The sequence below is a fragment of the Manihot esculenta genome, chromosome 11 (genome assembly GCF_001659605.2).
Source record: "Manihot esculenta cultivar AM560-2 chromosome 11, M.esculenta_v8, whole genome shotgun sequence".
Classification (NCBI taxonomy): Eukaryota; Viridiplantae; Streptophyta; class Magnoliopsida; order Malpighiales; family Euphorbiaceae; genus Manihot; species Manihot esculenta.
The window spans coordinates 6,176,721-6,203,980 of NC_035171.2; the positions used below are offsets into that span (position 1 = coordinate 6,176,721).

Genomic DNA, 27,260 nt, shown 5'->3' on the forward strand with positions numbered 1-27,260 from the left:
TAAATAAAATAGTAAATTAAGGTGAAATTAAATTTTGATTTGGATCCAGGGATCTGCCAAAGAGTAAAATAAATAAATGAATAAATAAAGGAGGTCCTGGCTAAAAAATAGAAAGACATAATAATTAATTGAATAAAAAAAGGATTATTGATGATGTTGAGTTATGGGGAGGAAAAAAGAGAGTCCTCATTCATTTTTATTTTCAATTTTTTTTTTATTATTATATAGACAGCTCACATCATCCATGACCTACTTTTCCTCATCAGAAATGCCAAGGTTCAAAGAATCCAGGTTTATTTTTTTCTGAGACAATTTGAAAGGTTAGGATGATGATAGATATAGGGGGGAAATATGGCTTTATTACTAATATCCAAAATTCCAGTGGAGCCCTTACAAGATCATGGCCACTTTCTCCTCTTGAGATAAGTTTAGAGATTGATAAATCTTTTTATCCTCCTTCTCTCCATAATAGATATGATCTTCTTTTCATCATATGGGTCCATCAAATCAAATGAGTCTCTTAATATTCTATTTGATGAAAGGGCCTGCAGAATAAGGAAAAATGGTGAGGGGTCTACCGGAATGTCCCCGGTGGAAACCCTCCGACGCGTAAGTCAGGTTTATGATATAATATTTTATGGAATTCCTCCAAAATATGGAGACCCTCCAGCCGAAGAAAAAGAAGCCATAAGAGAGGAGAAGAGAGGAGAGAACCCCTTTTTCCTGCCCCCACGTCTATAGTGCTACCTGTCTGTGTACTTCAGACCCGTACATACGGACGTGTCAGTCCCCTTCTTCTCCACGCAGGCGGCCATTTAATTCACCCTGACACGCATGCAGACAGGATTGGTGAGTGATTGGGCCTACTCCCCTATTGGGCTTGTGCTATTATCTGATTCGGATTGCCCTGGGTCGCTGGCCCAAGCTCGTGAAGTCGAGCCGTCTTTTTATTCTTGGGCTAGGAAAGATCTGAGCTTATATTTTTTTAAATCTATCAGAGCATGTTTATTCCACGTTGAGCTATCTATAAATGTTTCGCCCTCTAGATATTTGGTCTTGGGCATTGGGCATAATAACCATATGTTAACTCCACATCGGTTAGAGATAGGGTAAACACTACTTATAAGGCCTTGGGCATTTAAGCACTTCTCCATCTTGAATTAGCAGAACTCTTGAATTTTATGACTTTCTCATTAACACTGTTGTTTACCGAAATTTTTATATGTTGATTTGAGTTGTATAATGTTTGAACTTTACAGGGTTCTGTGATTTATGATGTCTGGATATTTCTGGGTTTCAATAGTGATGAATGATCTGAAAAGAAAAAAGAGGGATTCTAGCAGCAAAGGTGTCTGATACAAGCACCAATCCTATTGAGAACTTGTGCATATATTGAGAGTTTGAGTATTGAAGCATGCAATTTTCACAAGTTGACAACTCATTTTTGAAGCTTTATTAAAACCAAATGGAAAGGAGAGACCATTTCATTTCCATGAGTTACATTACATGGAATGATTCTGTCAAATAATACAGGAATGAATAAAAGAAAATAAATAAAAACATCAGAGAAAATTTCAATGTATATACTGAAGCTAGCTGCTTGTGAGTCATCAAGCATGATAATCAATCATATTTCTATGATCCATAAAGCAATGTATGGCAAATTCAATAATGTCTTTACGAATATCCATCCATCATGATGTATACCTGACCATATTGCATTGATGTTCTCCTGCACGTTCAAGAAGAAAGATTTGAATTCAGGACTATTCATATCTCCTTAAATAACTTAATAGAAATTTCAATGGGTCAAAACAGAGGATTTCATCAGTTTGTTATGGGAACTAACATAAATCCTTTATTTCAATGTTTAAGATGACTGAAGTACTTGATAATTTCAAAAAGAGGCTACTTCCAAAATATATAACTTGACTTTGGATGCTATCACAGAAATGCATCAAGGGCTAGAATGTTAGTACCTTTTGTATTGGATGAAACAGGCAAAACCAACACCAATAATAGCTACCAAACCAAGAGAAATTAGTCCAAGCATCCAGGTAGATGTCCTATTATGCTTTCTTTTGTGCAAGTCTTCATCAGTGAGCTGCAGGCAGCTTCTTAGATTACAAGGCTCTTCTCTGACTGGCTGCCATTCAATGAAGGAAATAAGTAAAGGCTATCCAAGTTCATATTCAGTAATAACTAGGGTTTCCATCATTAAATTGATATTGATACAACAAAATAAATCTAGTGAGTTTCTCAAAAGAACATATAAAATTTTGGAGTAAAATCTGCCCAGTAAACTGAAAGAACTTGTTGACAGCAAGCTACAGAAGATTGGTTTTGGTTTCAATGTAGAACCATCTATATGTAAGAATTACATGGATGAAGTTGAAGCTCCTCTGGAATGAGAGCATGCTGTAAATATCATTCTTGAAATATACAGGTGCATTAATGGAAAAGAGTAGTTTTTCTTTTCTTTGGGTTTTCTACATTTTGGTTGATATGTGGGATTTGATAAATGTCTCTTGACTGACATTTGCAAAGATGCTTAGTTTTCTTCAGCAAAATAAATTTCAAGAACAAATAATTCTCAAATATTTTTCCCTTTTGATTTTGAGAATTTTTCTGCCCACCTTTTCTTCCTTGGAGCACTTATAGTCGTATACTGGATAATCTGGGACCATTGTAACTTCAAACACCGCGTAGCAATCCACATCTCGGTACCTAATACCACCATCACATAGAGATGAGCAAGCCTTCCAAGGTCCAGCAACCCATTTATAAATTTCTGAAGGACAAATAAGATATATAATGAAGGTCAAAGTCTCCGTCATTAATCTATACCAACAAACAACAAAAGGTTAAAAATCCACTGAGAGATGACTGGTACCCTTTGGTTTTGGCTCTACAAGTAGCTCTGCACCACTTTTGCAATAACCCAACCTTTGATCATTAGAAAAAAAGTAAGTATCAGAGCAATCTTTGCAACAAACATATTCATCACCATCATCCACCTTATAGTCACATTTTGTACACCAATCTTTAGTCACTTTTGGAGTTTCTGCACAATAATATAGCAGCAGAAGGGGGAAAATCTTGTAAGATTGAGAGAAAATTAAACTAAATTATGATGACCAAAATAGAACCATTTCAGCAAAATATTCAAACTTCGCAAGATATCAGATATTCTATTCATGTCAAAATCACAGGAAACTGTATGTCCTCCACACTATTCAAACTCCATTCTTCTGGTGTCATTCATATTTTGTTTTAATTTAATAATTTCACGAGTCAATAAGTATGTACTCATTTACTATGATTCAGACCTGAGTATTGAGTGTCTTTTATATTTGTAATCATTTACCATGATTTGCATATGCATGGAAAAAAGTAGCTAACCTAGCATGCAGCAATAAAAACGTGTATAGTAAGGAGGGCACAAAGAATATTTTGGCTCTAGGCATAATCCCTTGCAGTCATTTGAGCGATCAATAATTGCATGGCCCATTGCACAATCTCCCCACCAAGTGTCTTGACAAGATACATTCCAATAGCAACCTAAATTTGCATACATGAAAGGAAGAGCCTGTTCAGTTAAAGCAGTGAAAAGTCCCACTCATGCAACACTGGAGCTTTTGATTTGCATACAATGTCGCAACTTCTGCTAAAATAAATTGTCTTTCTAAGAGAAAACAGCCTGAAATGAAAAAGTTCCTGTAACCCATGGGTTATTAGGACTGCATTTATTGAAGCCACAAATGTCCTATGCCAATTTGCAATGTCTATTTTGGTTATCTATCCAAGTACCTCATGAATTACTAAACAATTTCCTATCAAGGCTCCACATGAAACCTCCCCATTTCCTCAATGGCTAAGAAATTTGATCTTGTTACAGAGATTCTGTATTTTGCATTTGATAAGCATTGCAACAGATAGCTTGTATATTACGAGAAAGAACAGTGGGAGTAAAGAAAAGGAAGGGTTCAGGTACAATCCCCATATGATTTCTAGTATTATATTTGGCAACAAGAACATAAAGTCCATAACATCAGAATTTTTGTTATACATAAAGTTCATAACATTAGAATTATTGTTATTCTTTACCCTACTTCCTTAAATCTTTTAGGAATGCATTGAGCCATTAATACAGCAACACAAATTAATGAAATACTTGCTTTCAGTTATAACTATCCCATTGCCAGATTCGCTCCCAGGTTACAACCACCCAGCATTTTCTCAAATAATTGCAAACATTTACGGAAATTTCAATTCATATTCCTTAAAATTCCAACAATAAACTTCTCTTTCAGTAAAATAACAGTGTGATCTAGCAAATTAACCAATGTCGGGAAGCTAATCAGCTACACTAAGAAGAGCCTATGCAGCAGCAATTTCAGCACAAAAGAGACATCTCAGGACAATTACTCCACACAAGAATCCAACTCGTATTCAAAATATAAAAGAGGACTTCCCTTCAGTAGACGAATATATGCACATTGCAGAATAAAGAAATATTAACTGAGCATTACTTCTTCGTTTTCTTTAATGGCAATTTCTATGCGATATAAAAATGTAGAGAGGAGCCTGTTGTATAGGCTTACCGTGACCATGAGAAGGGATTCTGGGATCGACTGAGAAAGCTGGTGCAAGAACAGTACAAAATATTAGCAGATACAGCTTCCAATACCATTTCTCCTTTCTCATTGTCAGTTTCCCGGAAAGCTTTTTTTCCCGGGGAAGTCATGGCAAACCTCTCGTCATAGAATTATAGGCTCAAAGCCAGACTGGCAATAAGAGCCTTCGAAGTCTCCGTTGACATTACGATAAGAAGTGATCGATTATAATATGCCATTGATTTGAAAACTTCAACCATGGAGGGATACAGAAAAATCGAATTATGTATGACGTTGACTTCTAGAAGTGCAGTCCTTCGGAGGTAACGACGACTATGTAAACGACAAGTCGCTCCATAACATGACGAAAAGACTTAATTTGGTATTTTTGATTTTATAATAATAATTGTTTTTCTTTTTAGTTAATATAGTTTGATATGGTTTTTTTTTATTTAAAAAAAATTCAATTCGAAACTTTAACAACTATGCACAGTATTATAAAAAGCCAGTGGTCCTAATTTGTTTCATAATTTTTTTAAAAATATATTTTTTCACATTTTTAATGTTTGAGGCAATTAAAAAATTAGTTCATAAAATATTTTCTTTAATAAGTTAAAATATTTTTAAGAAAAATAGTTTTTCTTAAAGAGTAAATTATTTTAAAAATTTTTAAAATTTTATCGGCATCACTAAACTTTTTAACTATTTTATTAATATTTTTCCCTTAATGTTGTAATTAAACAATGAAAACTATCTTATATTTTTTGGAAAAAGTTATATATAAAAATTTATTTTCTAAGAAACAAATTGGAGGCTAAATTAATATTTTAATTTCACAATTTAGATTATATTTGATTATATTTGATGTGGTCGAAAGGAAGTTATACTATAATTGACTAATCTACAAGAAAGAAAATGTGAGGTGGTTGGTACTTATAATGCTCTGTAATCGTTTAATGAATGCTCTGTAATCGTTTTGAAGAAGAAAACTCCATCGTTCATCATCATTGAATGACACAACATATAAAAAATAAATCGTTAACTTTTCTTAAAATATAAATATTTCATTAGTGAGAAATGACTTGACCATCTAACTTGTCTAACTTATATGATTCTGGACGAATAATGTTAGATATTTTAAATGGTCCTTTTAGTTTTCACTCAACTTATTAGACTCGACATTATCTCTTGCTATATATGTTCTTTTAAGAACTAAATCTCTTATATTAAAGATACATGAATTCTATATTTTATGTCTGATTCAATTTCAATTCTTAAATTTTCTTGAAATTCAATTGAATTCTATATTTTATGTATTTGATTTGAATAAAAATTAAAATTCAATTCTATAAAGTTGGATATAACTAAAATTAATTCCTTTTAAATTATTTTACACAATAATATCTTTTGAACTATTATAAAAAAAATTTTTGAGACTAAATCCCATATCAACTAATTTTCACTCAATAATGTATCTTTTTATATTTAATTAAATTTTATTGGTTATAGACGAGGAAAACTATAAAATTAGTTATTTATTTATTTATTTACTTACTAGTATTATATCTAAACTATTATATAATATAAAAAAAAAACAAAAATAAAAATGCAAGACTGTGAAGAGGCAGTAAAAAACTCCACGTCAGCGGAGGTAAAATTAAATAGTTGTTTGGCATCTTTTATGCTCCTTTCGGACTCTTCGAATCTCACAATTTAACTATTAGCCGAATCTTTACTGCAGATAACAAAATGGATAAATATGGTTTTGAATGCTTGAAAGCATGCAAGCACAAGACTATAAACATAATAGAGAGCAAGAGTGAGTAAATATCCTCACATCCCCGTAGATAAGCATATGAGTAGAGGTGAACTTTCTATTGGTTCGCTTCAAAATAAAATCAAATGGAATAAATTAAAAATTAAAATTTTAGTATTTATAAAATTTGAATCAAATTAATTTTAATTAGAAATTGAATCGAATCAATCTGATTTAATTCAATTTGATCGGTTTAAATTTTTAATAAATTTTTTATTTTTTACGTTTTATTTTTAATATTTTAAAATTTAATTGAAATATTTTTATTTTAATATGATTTAATCTCTCATTATTATTAAAAATAATATATTATTATCACTAATCGGTTCGATTCAGTTTTCTTAATTTTTTTAATCAAAACCGAACTGAAATAAACAAAATTTTTGATATTAAAAATCAAACCGAACTACAATGAATAAAAACCTGAACCAAAATTTTAAATTAATTCAGTTCGATCGAGTTTTTCAGTTTGAATCAAATACTGCTCACTCTAACATGTAAGCAATATCATTTGATAGCAAATTGAAAAGAATCCTTTATTTTAAGAAAAAAATTATTATAAAATTTAAAATTGCATTTTATTTTTTTTTTTAAAATGGAAATTGGGGATCGGAAGTTGAGAGAGTAGAATCAAAATCTCTCAGATTTATTCAGATGTATTTATGGTGTAAAATGATATTTTATTTATATATAATAATCTATTAGATTTGTTACAAAATCTGGGTATTTGTTTATATATAATAACCTATCTAAAAGTGAATAGAGTAAATTCACTTTTACAATAAAAATGAAAGGCAGCCGTCGGTTGACGATGATAAAGTGAGGCCGAGTGACCCAAAACGGAGAGAGACAAGGAGCCTTGCAGTTTTTTTTTTTTTTTTTTTTACCAAAGTTAGATCATTACATTTGGTGTGGGTTAATTATTTAACCACATTAGTACAATAAAGTCTAGAAAACCTTGTAAGTGTTTTCATATTCCATTTGTTGCTATTGGCTTTTGTCCCTTTTTTCGTCCTTATATTTCTTTTTGTGTAATTATATTTTTTTAGAGTAAGATGATTGGGCGTCATTGCTGAAGTCAAAATGATCATCTTGATTCCGTCATATTGTTTTAGATTGGGTTTGGGGTTTGCTGATTAATCGGAGAATTTGTAATTCTGTTTTAACTAATGATTTAGTTATTTACTCTTGTGCATACACCTGGCACAAAATGATCCACAAAAAGGGAGCTGACGCTCAATCACAGTTATATTTTATAATTGTTAATGCATGGAGTTGCTAATGATGTTTGGTATGTAGAGCATAAATTATGGCTACATTTTAGAATTAAGTATCTAATTAGAAAATGATTGGAAACTTTTACAATTATTTCAGCTCATGATTTAAAATGAATGGCATACCTAAATATTATGATATAAAATATTAATAAATATAATTATTTTTATAAAAATAATTACGCGGTAACACACATAAAAACTATTTAATATTAAATCAAATTTATTATAAAATATGTACTCTAAACAATACGAAACCAAATAATTATTATGAGAAAGATTGAGTCCGATTCAATTTCTTTATAAATTTTGGATAGAGGTCTCAATAAATTTAAAAATTCAATTTAATTTCATTGACTTACAAGATTAATAAAAAATTAAATAATAGAGATCATATTTTCAAAAGATCAAATAAAAGCTAAATAGTTGTCTAACAAGAATCATAATCTATATTTATGAATATATCATCCGTATTTAAATGACAATCAAATTAAAATTTAAGAAAATAAGACACATATTAAAAAGGAAAAAAGAAATTAAACTAAGACTACAACTTAAACTCATACCTGAATTTCAAATATACTTTATTTATTTTAAAAAATATTTTTCAAAAAATATATTTTTATATTTTTTAGCATTTGAAGATTTAGAAAAATTAATGAAATTCTATTATAGTTAAAAGAAAAATAAATTTATTTTTTTAAAGAAAATGTGTTTTTGTTATCCAGTTATGACTTAACATTAAATAAAATTAAAATTCTATTATAGAATTTCAATTAAAATTTTTGATTAATTTTTGTGATGCTATCCAATTATGACTTAACATCTCAACAGTTTTTGCTATGCCATTCATTTCTTATTAATACGTGACATAGTTTTCGCTATAAAACTATTATTCTAATCTCTCATTTTAGAAAATTATGATAATGTATATAATATGTAAATTTATTTTAAATTGGCAAATTACATCAACTCTTAACAAACTCTATCATTTTCGAAGTTAAAGATAAACACACTTTTCTATAATTATACTTCCTTCATCTTATAAAATATATCTATTTTTATTTTAAACCTTTAAATGAATATAAATATATATTAAAAATTTATTTAAAGTTATAGAAAATTTCACTAAAATTGATGGGTGTTAAACTTTTCTAGCTCAAAATCCATCGGGATCTTTTAAAACAGATAGGTTCAACATCACATATTCTAATCTGTGTTCAAAATAAGCCGAACGGACTATATGCGCGCATATTTATTAAATAATAGTTTAGCCCGATAAGAGAGTAGAACCAATCACTTTGCAGGCCTTTCTCGGAGTGACAGAATCATCATATAACACTAATAACAAAGTGGATAAAAAAAAAGAAATAAAAAAAAGAAGGAAAAAGAGATAAAAGAAGAAGTGGATCTTCTCGCTAAGTTTATACACTATAATCTCTATTTTTTAGATTTCAGAAATAAAAAAAACTGTTTTATGTTTTTATAGATATAATAGATTTTAAAAATTAAATTAATTCATTATTGTTGAGTTGGTTTTCATCAAGCTGGCGTCGTAAGTAAGAAATTTTGTAGGTATATAAATCTTCTTTTTTTTTTTTTTTTATTGCTTCTTCTGTGTGCATATAAAGAAACGGATACCTCCCTTCCTCATCTGCTAAAAATTTCCCACTTCATTCTACGGCTTTTTTCCGGCTCTGTTCACGCCGGAATTCCCGTCAACTCATCGGTAGGAGAGGGAATCCATCTCCTTTATCAATAATCTTTTATCTGCATACATACATGTAATGCTGCAAGTTCGGCTCTTAGCGTGCAGTGGATGGTTGTGTTTCATAAACATAGAAACTGTAATTTAATGCCTTGCCAGAAGAATCACCAACACGACAGCAGATTCCCTTTTCTAACTCAAAAAAGATCTGTTTTCTCATCTGGTTTTCTTTTGATGATGTTGTTAATATCTAATTGAAGTACTTGCTTGTACGCAGAGATGGAGCACTTAAGAACTCCATTTAGAGGCGTCATAAACGATGTTAGAGGAAGAGCAGCTTGTTACAAACAAGATTGGATTGGCGGCGTCCGTTCAGGACTCGGGTATTCTCAACAGATTCAGAACATCACAATCTTGAAATTAGTATTTATTATTTTGTTTTGCTTATTTTAAACTTATGGCAGGATATTAGCTCCAACAACCTATATCTTCTTCGCTTCTGCTCTTCCTGTCATTGCCTTTGGCGAGCAACTTAGGAGAGACACAGGTTACTTCTGCCTCTCCTGCTTGCCTTTTCATTCTTGATTGCAAGAAACTGATGTCATCTTATAAGTTCTAAAGTATCTGAACATTTACTGCCTATAGATGGAAGCTTAAGCACAGTAGAAACATTAGCTTCCACTGCTCTCTGTGGTATCATACACTCAATACTTGGTGGGCAGCCTCTGTTGATATTGGGAGTTGCAGAACCCACAGTTATTATGTACACTTATCTGTACAATTTTGCCAAAGGAAGGGAAGACTTGGGACAGAAGCTTTTCTTGGCTTGGGCTGGATGGTATGGGGAATTCACCTTGTTACTGTTTCAAAATTTAAAATTTTTTTTTTTCATGATTATTCATTTTTACCCCACAAAAAAATTTTGCAGGGTATGTGTCTGGACAGCCCTTTTGCTGTTTCTCCTTGCAATATACAACGGTTGCACTATAATCAATAGATTTACCAGGATTGCAGGCGAACTTTTTGGCATGTTGATTGCTGTTCTATTCATTCAACAGGCTATTAAAGTAAGTCAAACCAATAATACAGCAAATAAATTTTAGCTCATCAAATAGTTATTTGATTAGTGGAATGATCAGATAGTTGATCTGTGGAGCTGTGCGTGGATCACAGGGAATGGTGGGTGAGTTCAAGATTCCCAAAGCTGAAGATCCAAAGCTAGAGAAGTATCAGTTTCAGTGGCTATACGCAAATGGATTGTTGGGTATAATATTCACGTTTGGCCTTCTTTACACTGCCCTGAAGAGCAGGAAGGCAAGATCATGGTGGTATGGCACAGGGTGGTTTAGAAGTTTCATTGCAGATTATGGAGTTCCTTTAATGGTTGTTGTGTGGACAGCACTTTCATTTGGCGTACCACGCAAAGTTCCTTCTGGAGTTCCTAGAAGGCTCTTCAGCCCTCTTCCTTGGGAGTCTGCATCCTTACAGCACTGGACTGTAATCGAGGTAGCAGAAAATAAAATTTAACTGTGTTTTTTTTTTCTTGTCTTGAGGTATATGCTGCTAATTAGAATAGTTTTATGCATTATAAAATTTCAGGACATGAGAAATGTGCCTCCAGCATATATCTTTGCTGCCTTAATTCCTGCACTGATGATAGCAGGGCTCTACTTCTTCGACCACAGTGTTGCCTCGCGAGCATTTTTTCAAATCATGCAAAAATAGAGAAATATTTTCAAAAACATGCAGGATCCGAAAATATTTTCGGATTCTGTGTGTCAACGCAGCGTGTTCGCCAGTCATACTGGCGAACATGCTTGTTCGACACCCATGGTGTCGAAGAAGGAATGTTCGCCACTATGAGTGGCGAACAAGCTCGTTCGGGCCACGGGAGCAGTGCAATCTGCTCCCGTGGCACGCCAGTTTGGCGAAAAGAATTGTTAAGTGGCGAACAATTGTGCTGAGTGGCAAGTGGCGAATGTGCACAGAAAGAGGAAAAGTGTTCGCCACTATAAGTGGCGAACAGTTTTCTGTTTATATCACAATGTATGTGATACCTCAGTTGCATGTGATACCACAAATTTGTTTGATAAATAAAAATTAAATATATAAAATAAATATAAATTTAAAAAATTTATAAAAATTAATAAAATATTATATTAAATTAAAATTTATTTATTGATATTAATTAAAAAAATATTAATATTAAAATTATTTTTTATATTTAAAATTATATATTTTTAATTATCAATCAATTAATAATTCATTTGTAATTTTATTATAAAATCAATTTTTAATATTATTTAATAATATTATTATTATAATATTTAAATTTAAATTATCTAATTTATTATGTAGTATTTTTTAAATTTAAATAGTTTATGAAAAAATTTTTTATTATTAAAATATTATATATAAATTTTTTTATTTTTAAAAATTTAAATTTATTATACATTAAAAATAAAATTTAATATTTTTAAAGTAAATATAAATTAAGAGATAATAAAATTTAATAATTATTTAAAAATATAATATTTTATTTTTTAAAAATATTTAATATATTTTATTTTTTTATTTTAAAGTTATTTTAATAAAGTAGTTATATTTTTTATTTTAAAATTATTGTAATAAAGAAAGTTCTTCTGCCGAGGAGGAGCTGATGCATGGAGGCCTAGCCCTGCATGCATGTGCAGGGGTGCAGGGGCATTCAGCGGGCATGCATGAGAAAAGTGTTTGCCAACACTTTTCCTCAGTTTTCTGTGCATGTTCGCCACCCAGCACAGTTATTCGCCACTTTAAGTGGCAAACAATTCTTTCCGCCAAGCTGGCATGCCACTAGAGCAGATTGCACTGCCCCCGTGGCCCGGACAAGCTTGTTCGCCAACTGGCGAACACGCTGCGTTGACACACAGAATCCGAAAATATTTTCGAATCCTGCATGTTTTTGAAAATATTTCTCTATTTTTGCATGATTTGAAAAAATGCTCGTTGCCTCGCAGCTTGCACAACAAAAGGAATTCAATCTTAAAAATCCTTCTTCCTACCATTATGACATCTTGTTGCTGGGATTCATGGTACACACCGATATACTATTATTAATGCTCACTATCTCCGAGTATATTCTTCCATGACTTATATTCTATCATTAATCCAATGGCTTTAGACTTTGCTTTGTGGATTGCTTGGACTGCCTCCTTCAAATGGGGTCCTGCCCCAGTCTCCGATGCACACAAAGAGTCTTGCTGTTCTCAAAAGACAGGTAAATCACAGAATTTCACAAGTAAAAGTCTACAAGTTATTGGAAGCTGATCTCGTTGGATGGTTATGGAATCTGACTGATATATCATGTCCAGTTTATAAGGAGGAAGATGGTAAAGAGTGCTAAGGAAAGCATCAAGCAGAAAGCTAGCAACTCTGAAATTTATGGGAAGATGCAAGCTGTGTTCCTTGAGATTGACAGCAGTCCAGCAGTAAGTTCTTCATTTAACTACCAACTCAACCTTTTACGTTAAAACTCCTTTTAGTTACTAACACCTGAAGTCATTAACTGCAGATTACAGTAGCTAAAGAGTTGGATGAGTTGAAGGAGGCAGTCATGAAAGCGGAAAACAGCAAGGGAGAAAATCTGAAGGATTCATTTGACCCTGAGAAGCACATTGATGCTTACTTGCCTGTCAGAGTTAATGAGCAGAGAGTGAGCAATTTGTTGCAGTCACTTCTAGTGGCGGCATCAGTTTGCGCCATGCCTGCAATAAAGCAGATACCTACATCAGTCCTCTGGGGATATTTCGCTTACATGGCCATGGACAGTCTCCCTGGGAACCAGTTCTGGGAAAGATTGATCCTTCTCTTTATTACACCTGGCAGGCGATACAAGTAAGTTTTGTTCCATCTTGATTGATGTTGTTTCCCTGTGATTTTACAAACTCAGTATGTGATTTGTTTTGGCAGAGTGTTGGAAGGAGTTCATGCTTCTTTTGTGGAATCAGTTCCATTCAAATACATTGCCATATTTACCATCTTCCAATTGGTGTATTTGGTAGTCTGTTTTGGTGTGACATGGATTCCAATAGCTGGAATTCTGTTCCCAATACCATTCTTCATTCTCATTACCATAAGGCAACACATTCTTCCCAAGTTGTTTAATCCACATCATCTGCTAGAACTGGACGCAGCCGAATACGAGGAAATCAGCGGTGCCCCACGGCTCTCTTTCAGCCTCTCTTTCAGGGTATACTATTATATATGTTTTTATCCATCTCTCATTAATTTTCTTTGAGGCTGAAATAATTAAGCTAATTTTGTGCATGTTTATCAGGAAAAAGAAGGAGCTGGTGTAGGAAACGAGGAAGGGTCGAAAGTGGAAGTGTGTGATGCGGAGATGCTAGATGAGCTAACTACCAGCAGAGGGGAGTTGAAAGTTAGGACTGTGAGCTTCCATGAGGACAACAATCGCGGTCAAGTAAGATATATACATACATTATGTGGAGATTTCTATAATAGAATTGTTATCACATGGGTTGATCTACATGTTCTTGAATCTAATTTGCAGGTTTACCCTGAGGGAATCGTCGAACTAGAGTGAGTTTGATTCTCCTGGCATGTACTAAAGATTACGATAGTTGATAGTTAATATAGGTCATTTTCTTTTTTTTTTTTTTTTTTTTTTTAATTTAACTTGTAAAATGTAAATGAGCAAATAAATTTTGAAATTCGAAATACCTCTCAAATTTACTCAAATATATTTATCACAAAACTAAATCTGTGAATGCATCTGGATGTAATTAAATATAGAATTTAGAATGATTTTAATTTATTTATCATTTATTTATTGATTAATTATATATACACATAGAGTGCATATAAAAATCACCTTCCAGAAGATATGAACCAGAAAATAAAATCTTTCTTTTCTGAGTTAAACATTTATTCATAATAAGTATAGCCATAAACTATATATATATATATATTGAATTAATTTTTATTTAAATTGAATCTATATAAATTCATAGCGTACATATATGAGGATTTATATAAAATTTAATTTATGTAAATTATTATATATGACCCTTATATAATTTATTACTTAAAAATAAATATAAATTACAAATATCTAGATTATATAATGCAGTTTTAAACAATAATCAATGAAAATAATTTGACATATTATTTAAATTCCTAATAAAGTAAATATATCATATAAAAATAAATATATAATTAAATTGAGCACCTTATTCTAAGACCAGCAGTATTCGGTTCAAATTAAAAAAATTAATCGAACCGAATCGATTTAAAAATTTAGTTCGGTTTTTTATATATTTCGGTTCGGTTCAGTTTTTAATTTTAGAAATTTCGGTTATTTCGGTTCGGTTTGGTTTTAATAAAAAAAACCGAAAAAACCGAACCGATTAGTGATAATAATATATTTTTTCAATAATATAGAGAAATTAAATCATATTAAAATTAAAATATTTTAATTAAATTTTAAAATACTAAAAATAAAGTGAAAAATAAAAAAATTATTAAAATTCGAAACTAATCAAACCGAACCGAATTGAACTGAATCAGATCGGTTCGATTTCATTCGATTTTTAATTAAAATCAGTTCGATTCGATTTTTATAAATACTAAAATTTTAATTTTTGATTTATTCGATTCAATTCAGTTTTGAACCGAATCGATCGAATGCTCACTCTACCTTATTCTATTAAATATGTTCTTGTTGGGCATCTTTTAACTTCGTTGATGCATCTATGGTGTATTTATATTTCTCTATTTTTAGTATTTAATTGTTATTATTTACTTATTTTAATGATTTTATTTGATTTTTTTTATGTTGTTTCCTTGTTGAATTTTTATAAATTTAAAATTTCTGTGCAAATCTGATTATGATTATACGTGAATTTGATTTGTTTTGGTTTGGCAATGGACAAAACTAAGTTTTCTAGCCTAATGAGACTTGTGAAAAAGAAAATGAAAAGGAATTTCACTGTCCATTCAATCAACATATCAAACATAAACTTGAACAAAAAATGACAAAAATGTTGACATAATAAAATTTTAACTTTAAGAAACCTAGTGGCCATAAATTAACATTCCCTTTTTTTTTTTTTCCTATTAAATTAGATGCCATTGAAGGATTGGCTGACTTTCAAAGGAGAATACCCACATCCAAACACGGCTCAACTAATCTGGTACCCAAGTCTCTGTACCTATCTACCGATGGTATTCATGCACTGGAGAGATTTTGTCCACAAGAATATATTTTGAGTAAATTATTTTTAGCTCTCTGAATTTTTATAAAATTAATTAATTTATTTTTGTTTTAAAATTTTTTATTTTTATAAAATTTAATTTTTTAACTTTTCTATTAAAAAAATTATGAATGGTTTGAATTATTTATATTATTTAATATTATAAATTTAATTATATGTATTATTTATCTGTTAAAATTTTAAATATTCATACTATTTATTATCTGAATTAAAATTAAAATAAATTGATTAATGATTTTTTAGTGAAAAAATTATGAAATTTAATTTTATAAAATATAATGATATTTTAATGGAAAATAAATTAATAAATTTTTTAAAAATAGTAATTTTTTCATATATTTTTTAAACAGGAAGTATTAAAAAATTTCAAATTAAGTTTAGTAACTATTAGTTTTTTTTGGTTAATTAGTCATAAGAATGCTAAACCGATAAAATAACAATTTAAAAACTTTTTTAATAGCATTTAATGATATTTTTTTCTAAAAAAGTGTCATTAATTAGGACAATAAAATCTAGAAAACCCGTAAATGTTTTCTTATTCGATTTGCTGCTGCTGGGTCTTGTCTTTTTTTTTTTTCTTGCATTTATTTATTTATTTTGTTAAATTTTGTTTTAGAGTAAGATGATTGGGTGTCATTGCTGATGCTAAAACGTATTGATTACCCTTTCAGTTCTTTAATTTCTTGTTTTATATTGGGTTTGGTGTTGCTGATTAATTTATAATTCTGTTTTAATTGGTGATTAATCATCTAAAATCTTAATAAAATATTTTGTTTTGTAATTTGCTTTTTTCTTTTTAATTATATGATTGTTTGTGAAGATAATTTTGTAGCAGATAATTCCAGACTGTTGAATTAAATAGAATCGATGCTTAACATAGTATTGATGTTGTTTCGGTTTTTTTTTATATAATAAATTTATAAAATAATAAATAAATCGGTAGTTTAATGGGCAAAATCTCTTTAATATTTAAATTAATAAGAAATTTAAAGAAAAAATTAAATAATAATAAAATAGTTTGTTTATTTGAAAGTTGTCCGCTTAAATAGTTTGTCGATTGTTTTATTTCGATAAATTTGAAATTCTGTGGTTAAATTATGATAAGGCAAAGATTATTATTTTTTAAGACTTTCACTTTTTCGATCAATGAAATTGGTGGAATAAAAAAGTTTTAAAAATATTTCATAAGAAAAATAATTTTTACTATTTCATTTCACCTTTTAAGATTAATTAATAATAAATAATTTAATATTTAAATAATAAAAATTTATTTTATAATTAAAAAAATTAACATAAATGTCTCACACTTAGTGAAGAAAAACACAAATTTTATAAGCCATTTTCCATCACAAAGAAGTTATCATCACAGCATGAATGTGGTTTTGCAGTTCCCATGTACGTGTAAAATTCGTATTCAAAAGTTTTCTGAGCTGAAACTCATTGGTCGTAAGTATTCTTAATTTCATTAATGATTTTGTTGTTTTTTCAGAATTCTTGTGGGTGAAACTAAGTAGCCATCATTTTCATGGGATTTTTCTGTACTCTAACTGAGCACACCACATATGACTATATACTGCCATCAATTTTGAATATGCAGAAAAAGGGAATGGAAGAACCAATTTAATCCACACTCGGCTCAGCCTGTTATATGCTTGTAAACCAGAGGATCTCACTTTCACTTTGGCAATTTGGTCCTCTTGAACTCGGTTGATGTATTTCAAATGCATGCATTCCTTTATCCGGGCATAATTCATTTTTGCAAGAAGAAAAATCAAATAAATTTTTATATAATTATGTAAAATTTTAATTTTTTTAAATTAAAAAAATGAAAATGTTTAATTATTAAAAAAAAATAAAATAAATTGAATTTAATTTAATTTTTTAAAATTTTAATACCAAATCAAAATCACGGAGTTTTACACTTTCTTTTATTTGGTATAAATTCAAACAAATCCTTATAAAAGTCACGTATAATTTTTGAAAATATTTTAAATTAAAAAAAAATGAATTTTTACAATTTAAACCAGAAAATTACAAAAAAAAAATCAATTAAATTTTTGAAAAATTTTTAATTTCAAACAAAGAATTTACCTAAAAAACTTGAATAAAAGTGATTATATTTTAATCGAAATTTAACTTGTAATATTAGTAGAGTAAATTTTATCCACGGTTATCCAACTTTAAAATATATTTCATTTCTATTACTAAATTTTAATACTTTTTTAAAAAAATTGCTCAATTTTAATTTTATTTTAGAAAAATCCCCCCTAACATGTTATAGTTTTCAACCCATGTATGCATTCTCTCTATCTCTGGGAGACACGAGAGTCTATGTTTCAGTAATATCCATATATGTTTTAAGGTTCGTTTCCTCCTTTTTCTGTGCTTCATTGTTTGTGGAACATTCGGGGACGAATGTTCTTAAGGGGGGAGAATGTAATACCCGGCTAGAGTCCGGCATTGGAATTCTACTTTTCGGTAGAATCTCGGATGTCGGAAGCCGTTAGAAAGGTAAGAGTTATGTTTTTGTAAAGAATTTTAGTATATTTTAATGTTTTAAATGGAAAATGAAATGAGTTTTTGAAAGAAAAGAGTAAGGAAGAAATGCAAGGTTCACGGGTCCTGGCCACCTTAAGTCGACCTGGATCCTAGCGCCGGTAACGATCCGATTTTCGGCTCGTTGCAATCTCCCACTTCCACATCATTTATTTTTAATTAATTGACAATTATTTATTAATAAATTAATGTATTTTTAATTAACTTTTATTATTAAATTCTACAATCAAATTGAACGGTATATTTATTTGCTATTTAATATGAGTGCTTGAATTTAGATTTAAAAAAAAAAAAGAGTGCTTGAATTTAAATTTAAAATTAAAAAAATAATCATTATATAAAATAAGAGTTAAATTTTATTTAGATAAAAATAAAAATTTGTTTATTTAAACTTTGACGAACCGTTTAAAAGATTTTTAAACTTTTTTCTAACGCTATTATATCATCTTAAATTTAATAAAATATCATATCAATTATTAGTTTGTTATTTTATTTTATATATTAAGAAACTGATTGGATTACCATAATGTTGTACATTAACCTATAATTATTTTGAGTTTTATTTCAAAATAGATTTATTTATTTTTTTTTAATTTTTTGAGACTCTGGTTATTATATTATTAAGAACTCATGAACTTAACTTAAAGAATTCTGATCTAAACCATGTTAACATGTCTTACTTGATATACCCAAAAAACCTTATTATACAAGAAATTAAGTTAGAAAAATTTTTGAACGACATCATATTCAAGAACATCATAAATAGAATCATGCGGTTCATAACAAATATTAAGATAAATATATATTTTAACGGCTTCATGCGTAGTCATATTAACTTATCCCGATATTCAAGATAAAATAAAAAAATAAAACACTACAATCATCAATGAGCCAGGCATCTGTCACATTTTTAGCATCAATCTTTACATTCAGATTGCTAATATCACAACTTTTTAACTAGGAGAGAGATTCTTTCATAGCTCAGGCTTAAGCTATATATAGAGTAAAGATATCCACTTTGTAATCTAATAAGACCGTATGAAACTTACTCTTGGCATTTTTAATTACAGCTGCAAAAGAAATTAGACCTGAACAGGATTGGGTTTGGTGTTGCCGGTACTCCTAAATCTCAATTTTTTCCATTCCGTTAAAATCTTAATCCCTAAATGCATAGTTTATTGAGGCTGGGAGGTGACTCTATTCCAAAACATATTATTTTTATTACTTTAAAGAGATGATAGAATAATAAAAAATTTTTTGTAGACTCTACGTGATCAAAGTATTGGGTACATGCAACACAATCTAAAATAGCCTCTACATTGATATCTAATTCTTATTAGCAGGCAACAAGAAAAGGGCAATAAAATAACACATGAGCATCATCTTCTGGAGCATTGCATCTAATTCATGTCTCTGCAATATCAATCCCTTTCCTCATATTCTCCTTGGTAGCTAGAATGTCTCGAAGAAATTTCCAAAGTTTTTCACCTTCAGTTGAAGGTTAAGCTTCCACGATCTTTTCCAGCAACTAGGCACATTATGTGAAAGTGAAGGATCATATGTCTCACATCAATATGATATACCCATTTGACAATGTATTTTTTAAAGTTAGTGAAATGCCAAATGCATAGTTTAATTTTTGATGACCGTCGGATTTCCTACGCTTTGAGGAGAGACCAGACCCTAAAGAAAAATACAGACCCAAAGTCTATTAGGCCATTCTCAAGCAGACCGACCCAATATCTCAAGCCTTAACTCGGATACCTGAGACAGGCCAGATCAATCATGAGTGTAGGTCTAATAAAAGACAATCCAGCCCGGTGATATGATGCAAGAAAGAGTGGCAGGTTCAGTCACTTTACAGCCTTATCAGCATGTGCGCCGAAAGGAATTAAATGGCCGTCTAGCATGGAGGAGTGCTCTGATGCATCCGTATGTGCGGATCTGAGTGATAGAGACATGTGACACAGTAGTAAAGAGACGGTTAGACGTCACTGGAAGACAAAAGCCAAAGAGATAGAGATAGGTGGCATGATAATAAAGAGGCAGATAAGAAAAAGAGATAAAAGGAAATGAGCATTCTTCCCTGACCAAGTTTACACACTGTATGGTAAAATCTGTTTTCTAGATCTTACAATATAAATTTTTAAACCTAATTAAAAATTATAAAAAAACACTAAATTAAATTAATTATATTAAATTCTCAAGTGGGTCCCAACTGGAGTAGCTCGCGGGTCTTTAGAAACGTGCGTAGACTATAGACTTTGCTTCTCTGTTTTCCTCTGTATATATATAAAGAAACAGAGACCCTCCTCTGCTACTCTCGAAGAAGATACATTTTCATTCCTCAATTTCTTTTGGCTCTGTTTTCCACCGCAATTCCCGTTAAATTCTCAGCAGTAGGTGAAACCCTTCTTCCTCAGTAATCTTTAAATTCCCTCTTATCTGACATATGTAATGCTGCAAGTTCTGCTCTCAGCTTGCAATGCATGGCTGTGTTTCTTAGTCCCGCCTCAAGTCTTGGCTCAACACTAGATTCTTCATTGATAAACATGAGTTTTTTTTTTGGGGGATTCATAAGCAAGGAACTAAGTGAATTTTTGTTTTCTTTGGCAATACATGCATTTGATTGTTAAGGACATGCAAGAAAAGAAAAGACTCCATTGTAGAATTAAATATATAGCATTTTAAAGTTTTCTCGACTTTCCTTCATTTTCTTGGTGAATGCCTCTGCAGATTGCTTTTTCAAACTCAAAACGAATTCATTCATGCTTATCATTTCTCATTTTTTCCTTTTTGTTAATCTAACTAACGTACTTGTTTGTAACAGAGATGGAGCACATAAGAACTCCGTTTGGAGGCATCATGAACGATGTTCGAGGAAGAGCAGCTTGTTATAGACAAGAATGGATTGGTGGCATCCGTTCAGGACTCGGGTATTCTCAACAAATTCAGAACAGCACAATCTTGAAATTAGTATTTATTATTTCTTTTGCTCATTTAAAATTTTTCCAACTATTTATGACAGAATATTAGCGCCAACAACCTATATCTTCTTCGCTTCTGCTCTTCCTGTCATTGCCTTCGGCGAGCAACTCAGTAGAGACACAGGTTACTTCTGCCTCTCCTGCTTGCCTTTTCTTTCTTGATTGCAATAAACTGATTTCGTCCTATAAGTTCTAAAGTATCTGAACATTTACTGCAAATAGATGGAAGTTTAAGCACAGTAGAAACATTAGCTTCTACTGCACTCTGTGGAATCATACACTCAATACTTGGTGGGCAGCCTTTGTTGATATTGGGAGTTGCAGAACCCACTGTTATTATGTACACTTATCTGTACAATTTTGCTAAAGGAAGGGAAGAACTGGGACAGAAGCTTTTCTTGGCTTGGGCTGGCTGGTATGGGGAATTTTCTTTGTTACTGTTTCAAAATATTTGCTCTTGATTTTTCAATTTTTAACTCTCAAATGTAACTTTTGCAGGGTATGTGTCTGGACAGCCCTTTTGCTGTTCCTTCTTGCAACATACAACGCTTGTACTATAATCAATAGATTTACTAGGATTGCAGGCGAACTTTTTGGGATGTTAATTGCTGTCCTATTCATTCAAGAGGCTATTAAAGTAAGTCAAACCAATAATACAGCAAATGAATTTTAGGCCATCAAATTTAGTTACCTGACTAGTGTGATGATGAGATAGTTAATATGTGGAACAATGGGTGGATCACAGGGAATGGTGAGCGAGTTCGAAATTCCCAAAGCTGAAGATCCAAAGCTAGAGAAGTATCAGTTTCAGTGGCTTTACACAAATGGATTGTTGGGTATAATATTCACGTTTGGCCTTCTTTACACTGCCTTGAAGAGCAGAAAGGCAAGATCATGGTTTTATGGCACAGGTTTGTGGATAAAATTTAAGCGACTTTGTGCTTCAGTAATTCTGTTAATTGATTTTACTAGCTTTTACTTATGGGATCTGAAATTTTTTGCACCGTTTTCACAGGGTGGTTTAGAAGTTTCATTGCAGATTATGGGGTTCCTTTAATGGTTGTGGTGTGGACAGCACTTTCATTTAGCGTACCAGGAAAGGTTCCTTCTGGAGTTCCTAGAAGGCTCTTTAGCCCTCTTCCTTGGGAGTCTGCATCCTTACATCACTGGACTGTAATCAAGGTAGCCAAATTCATATTAACTGCTTTGTCTTGTTTGAGATACATGATGCTAATAAAAATAGTTCTATGCATAATAAAATTTCAGGATATGGGAAATGTGCCTCCAGCATACATCTTTGCTGCCTTCATTCCTGCTCTGATGGTAGCAGGGCTCTACTTCTTCGATCACAGCGTTGCTTCGCAGCTCGCACAACAGAAGGAATTCAATCTTAAAAATCCTTCTTCCTACCATTATGACATCTTGTTGCTTGGATTCATGGTACATACCAATTCTATTATTAATGCTTGCTAATCTCTAATTATATTCCTCCACAACTCATATTCTATCATTAATTGAATGGTTTTTAGACTTTGCTTTGTGGATTGCTTGGATTGCCTCCTTCTAATGGGGTCCTGCCCCAGTCTCCGATGCACACAAAGAGTCTTGCTGTTCTCAAAAGACAGGTAAATCACAGAATTTCATATGTAAATTCCACAAGTTGTTGGAAGCTGAGTCTCACTGAATGCTTATTGAATAATCTGACTAATCATGTGCAGTTGATTAGAAGGAAGATGGTGGAGAGTGCTAAGGAAAGCATCAAGCAGAAAGCTAGCAACTCTGAAATATATGGGAAGATGCAAGCTGTGTTCCTTGAGATTGACAGCAGTCCAGCTGTAAGTCCTTCGGCAACTACAAACTAAACCTTTCGCATTAACCTCTCTTTTACCAACACCTGAGGTCATTATGTGCAGATTACAGTAGCTAAAGAGCTGGAAGACTTAAAGGAGGCAGTCATGAAAGCGGAAAACAAAGGAGAAAATCCGAAGGATTCATTTGATCCAGAGAAGCACATTGATGCCTACTTGCCTGTCAGAGTTAATGAGCAGAGAGTGAGCAATTTGTTGCAGTCACTGCTTGTTGCAGCATCAGTTTTTGCTGTGCCTGCAATAAAGCAGATACCTACATCAGTCCTCTGGGGATATTTCGCTTACATGGCCATAGACAGTCTCCCTGGGAACCAGTTCTGGGAAAGATTGCTCCTTCTCTTCATTATGCCGGGCAGGCGGTACAAGTAAGTTCTGTTCCATCTTGATTGATTTTATTTCCCTGTGATTTTACAAACTCAGTATGTGATTTGTTTTGGCAGAGTGTTGGAAGGGGTTCATGCTTCTTTTGTGGAGTCCGTTCCATTCAAATACATAGCAATGTTCACCATCTTACAATTGGTGTATTTGCTAGTCTGTTTTGGTGTGACATGGATTCCAATAGCTGGAATTCTATTCCCATTACCATTCTTCATTCTCATTACTATAAGGCAGCACATACTCCCTAAGCTGTTTAATCTGCATCATCTGCGAGAACTGGACGCAGCCGAATATGAGGAATTCGCCGGTGACCGGCGACTCTCTCTCAGCCTCTCTTTCAAGGTATGCTATTATGCTTCAATCTTCCACAAATATTTACAAATTTTCTTTGAAGTTGTACTAACCTTGTACATTGTGCATGTTTATCAGGAAAAAGAAGCAGCTGGTGTAAGAAATGAGGAAGGAAAAGTGGAAGTGTGTGATGCTGAGATGTTAGATGAGCTAACTACCAGCAGAGGGGAGTTCAAAGTTAGGACTGTAAGCTTCCATGAGGACAATCGCGGTCAAGTTTACCCTGAGGAAATCGTCCACTAAGAGTGAGCGATGAATCGCAAGGCACATACTCCGAGAAAGTTTACTAAATATGGTCAGTTTATAATAATATTTTAAGTAAAGTGAATAATAAAATAATTCAAAAGATTTTAATATTTATAATAATATTTTCAAAATTTAAGAAGACCAAACATATATTTCTAAGAGAACTAATATAAGGGCATATATATAAGTTTTATAAAGTTAGAGGGCTAAAGATAAATATATCAAAATTGAAAATTTATAGAAAATATAAGTATATATAATATAAAAGTTGCAAAGCTTAGGAGGCCAAACCCCTTTAAATTGTACATGTTCCCTTTAATGTTCAATAAAATTTACGAAGAATTATACATTATAAATTAGCATTCACAGGTTTAGTCTGTTTGTAACTGCATCTAAGTAAATTTGAGAAATTTTAGATTTTATTCTCTCGATCTCCAATTTTCATTTCCATTTCAAAAAAAAAAATTATACATTATAAATTAAGATAATTATTAAATATAAATGTATTTTTCCTATTTCAAAAAAGTATAAATACCTTTTTATATTTATAATTAATAAAAATAATAATTTTGATATAAAAATATGAATTTATAGTATGATGTAATTATATATATATATATATATATAAGAGAATATAGTATTACTTACCTAATTTTTTTTAAAAAAATTAAGATTTAGTTAACTTTTTGCACATTTATAGTTTGATGACATGAAAATATAATTCTTAATTAGTTTTTTTTTAATGGTTGGTGGTGTATTTTGATAATATAGCACAAAAATTTATTTAAAAGGAATGGATGTCTAATATTCTATTAGATTTGTCTGATTAAAACTTTTCATAACAAATATTGATTAACTAATTTATTTGATTAAAACTTTTCGTAATAAATACTGATTAACTAATTTATTTGAACTAATTTCATTCCGTAAATAAAATTATTTATTTAATAATTTATTTATTAAGCTAACTACATGTAATATAATAGCAAAAATAAAAAGTTAGATGTTACAACTCTCTAAGCTATATATTCCAAAGCCCTTTTGGAGTGATCATCATTGAGTAGTCCTCAATATAGTTCACATTGCAAGAAAAATCAAGCAAAAGAAAAGAAATTGAGAACTACTCAATTAAAGCTGATCAATCACCATGGCCAACATTTTAGTATTTTTATTATATAATAAGACTTTTTGTTTTAGACTTTATTTTTCTGTTAAATATCTAAAAAATTCATTGCGATATTGGTGTCGATGGCGTCCTAACTTTGAAGTTGTCGATGCATTTACCACTAAGGTTTTTGATATTACTCCTATGGTGCTAAAGGAGATGATAAGAATGATTGCATAATGGTGGTTTCCATTATATTATACGTTATCTATTGACGAGGTTTTTTCTTACCACCAATATCTAAAAATCTATTTAATTATTTAGGCGTTTATGAAAGTTTGGAAGGAGTCATGCAAAAACAATGATAATTCGGCAAAAATTCATGTACCTAGAGTAACTTTTATGACACCGTCATATTTTAAGGGTCTTGCAAAAGCACCGAGTCTATAATTGTAGGGGTGAACAGTATTCAGTTCAAATCGAAAAAATCGATCGAACCGAATTGATTTAAAAATTTAGTTCAGTTTTTTATACATTTCGGTTCAGTTCGATTTTTAATTTCAAAAATTTTGGTTATTTCGGTTCGGTTCGGTTTTGATTAGAAAAAAATTAAAAAAATCGAACCGAACCGATTAGTAATAATAATATATTTTTTCAATAATATAGAGAAATTAAATCATATTAAAATTAAAATATTTTAATTAAATTTTAAAATATTAAAAATAAAGTGTACAAAATAAAAAAAATATTAAAAATCGAAACCGATCAAACCGAACTGAATCGAATCGAATCAGACCGGTTCGATTCGATTTGGTTTCTGACCAAAATCGGTTCGGTTCGATTTTCATAAACACTAAAATTTCAGTTTATTCGGTTCAGTTCGGTTTTGAACCGAACCGACCGAATACTCACCCCTATATAATTGTTGAAGTTCAAGGAACCGTAAAAGGAACAAATGATTTAAGTCAATATACCGAGGATACTTCATTTTTATTTGAAAAGATTAATGGTATTGTTCTCGTTGATGGAGGAACTTTGATGGATAAGGATTTTCTGTTTCGAAGTATAATAATTATAAGAAAAAAGATTGCGTTAGACTTCCTATTGTAAGTATTTAAATATATATTTAATTTTTTGATATAACAAATCTTTAAAATTATAATTAATTTAAACAAAATTAAAAATTATTTAACTAATTCCTCGATGTGATGCAGTGTATCAACTTCGAACGTGTAACCAATGCAATTGTTTTAGAGATTACTTCCGTCAACAATAAATTTTTCACTTTCATATTTCAAATTATACTAATTTTACAGCTAGTAATCTAAATATAGTTGCTCCTTATGAAAGCCTTAATACTGATGGGATTAGGGGTGAGCATTCGGTCGGTTCGGTTCAAAATCGAATCGAATCGAATAAACCGAAAACTGAAATTTTAGTGTTTATGAAAATTAAACCGAATCGATTTTGGTCAGAAACCGAATCAAACCGAACCGGTCTGATTCGGTTCGATTCGGTTCAGTTTGATCGGTTTCGATTTTTAATAATTATTTTATTTTTTACACTTTATTTTTAATATTTTAAAATTTAATTAAAATATTTTAATTTTAATATGATTTAATTTCTCTATATTATTGAAAAAATATATTATTATCACTAATCGGTTCGGTTCGATTTTTTCGGTTTTTTTATCAAAACCGAACCGAACCAAAATAACTAAAATTTCTGAAATTAAAATTCGAACCGAACCGAAATATATAAAAAACCGAATCAAATTTTCAAATCGATTCGATTTGGTCGATTTTTTCGGTTTGAACCGAATACTGCTCACCCTAGATGGGATGCATATTAGCGATACTAATAGTGTTTTAGTACTTAATAGCACAGTTGAAACAAGTGATGATTATATTTCCATTAGATAAGAAGTCACCAATGCTACCATAATACAAGATAATTAATGAATTTAATGCTTATTTAATTATTTAATTTCTTATATTGCAATTGTATTAGTAGCCTTGGCAAGTATAAAAATAAAGCAGATGTTAAAGATATTATAATAAGTAATCGTACATTATTTAAC

The 27,260-nt window shown here is 30.8% G+C and overlaps 2 protein-coding genes across 5 annotated transcripts; one reads left to right on the top strand and one right to left on the bottom strand.

Moving 5' to 3' along the window:
- Nucleotides 1–1,014: 1,014 nt before the first annotated feature.
- Nucleotides 1,015–4,914, bottom strand: LOC110626001 (ADAMTS-like protein 4). 2 transcript variants are annotated; one of them, XM_021771722.2, is made up of 6 exons: nt 4,605–4,914; nt 3,403–3,561; nt 2,894–3,064; nt 2,637–2,791; nt 1,980–2,146; nt 1,015–1,732 (listed from the first exon to the last, which is right to left on the bottom strand). In XM_021771722.2, exons 1-6 carry the CDS (start codon nt 4,705–4,707, stop codon nt 1,678–1,680), a joined length of 810 nt encoding a protein of 269 aa, XP_021627414.1. In that variant the 5' UTR covers nt 4,708–4,914; the 3' UTR covers nt 1,015–1,677. The 2 variants fall into 2 exon arrangements, with proteins under 2 accessions (XP_021627414.1, XP_021627415.1); XM_021771723.2 differs by lacking the exon at nt 3,403–3,561 and having other exon boundaries at nt 4,605–4,913.
- Nucleotides 4,915–9,593: 4,679 nt separating this feature from the next.
- Nucleotides 9,594–24,412, top strand: LOC110626732 (boron transporter 4). Of its 3 annotated transcripts, none has more exons than XM_021772789.2 (13): nt 9,594–9,797; nt 9,879–9,961; nt 10,060–10,252; nt 10,343–10,481; nt 10,588–10,920; nt 11,014–11,112; nt 12,414–12,488; nt 12,578–12,673; nt 12,768–12,884; nt 12,968–13,290; nt 13,366–13,645; nt 13,733–13,876; nt 13,967–14,057. In XM_021772789.2, the coding sequence occupies exons 1-13, from the start codon at nt 9,694–9,696 to the stop codon at nt 13,997–13,999; spliced, it is 2,019 nt and encodes a 672-aa protein (XP_021628481.1). In that variant the 5' UTR covers nt 9,594–9,693; the 3' UTR covers nt 14,000–14,057. The 3 variants fall into 3 exon arrangements, with proteins under 3 accessions (XP_021628481.1, XP_043817543.1, XP_021627413.1); XM_021771721.2 differs by lacking the exons at nt 9,594–9,797; nt 9,879–9,961; nt 10,060–10,252; ... (8 more) ...; nt 13,733–13,876; nt 13,967–14,057 and adding exons at nt 20,508–20,644; nt 21,076–21,181; nt 21,274–21,356; ... (8 more) ...; nt 23,541–23,820; nt 23,908–24,409; XM_043961608.1 differs by lacking the exons at nt 9,594–9,797; nt 9,879–9,961; nt 10,343–10,481; ... (7 more) ...; nt 13,733–13,876; nt 13,967–14,057 and adding exons at nt 21,731–21,869; nt 21,978–22,143; nt 22,248–22,414; ... (4 more) ...; nt 23,541–23,820; nt 23,908–24,412 and having other exon boundaries at nt 10,073–10,252.
- Nucleotides 24,413–27,260: the final 2,848 nt, after the last annotated feature.

Coding starts and splice junctions, on each gene's coding strand:
- LOC110626732 (XM_021772789.2), top strand. CDS start 9,694: ATGGAGCACTTAAGAACTCCATTTAGAGGCGTCATAAACGATGTTAGA. Junction 9,798..9,878: donor GGCGTCCGTTCAGGACTCGG/GTATTCTCAACA, acceptor AACTTATGGCAG/GATATTAGCTCCAACAACCT. Junction 12,489..12,577: donor TCTTGTTGCTGGGATTCATG/GTACACACCGAT, acceptor CAATGGCTTTAG/ACTTTGCTTTGTGGATTGCT.
- LOC110626001 (XM_021771722.2), bottom strand. CDS start 4,707: ATGAGAAAGGAGAAATGGTATTGGAAGCTGTATCTGCTAATATTTTGT. Junction 3,562..4,604: donor AATCCCTTCTCATGGTCACG/GTAAGCCTATAC, acceptor ATGCAAATTTAG/GTTGCTATTGGAATGTATCT. Junction 2,147..2,636: donor AGTGCTCCAAGGAAGAAAAG/GTGGGCAGAAAA, acceptor ATTGAATGGCAG/CCAGTCAGAGAAGAGCCTTG.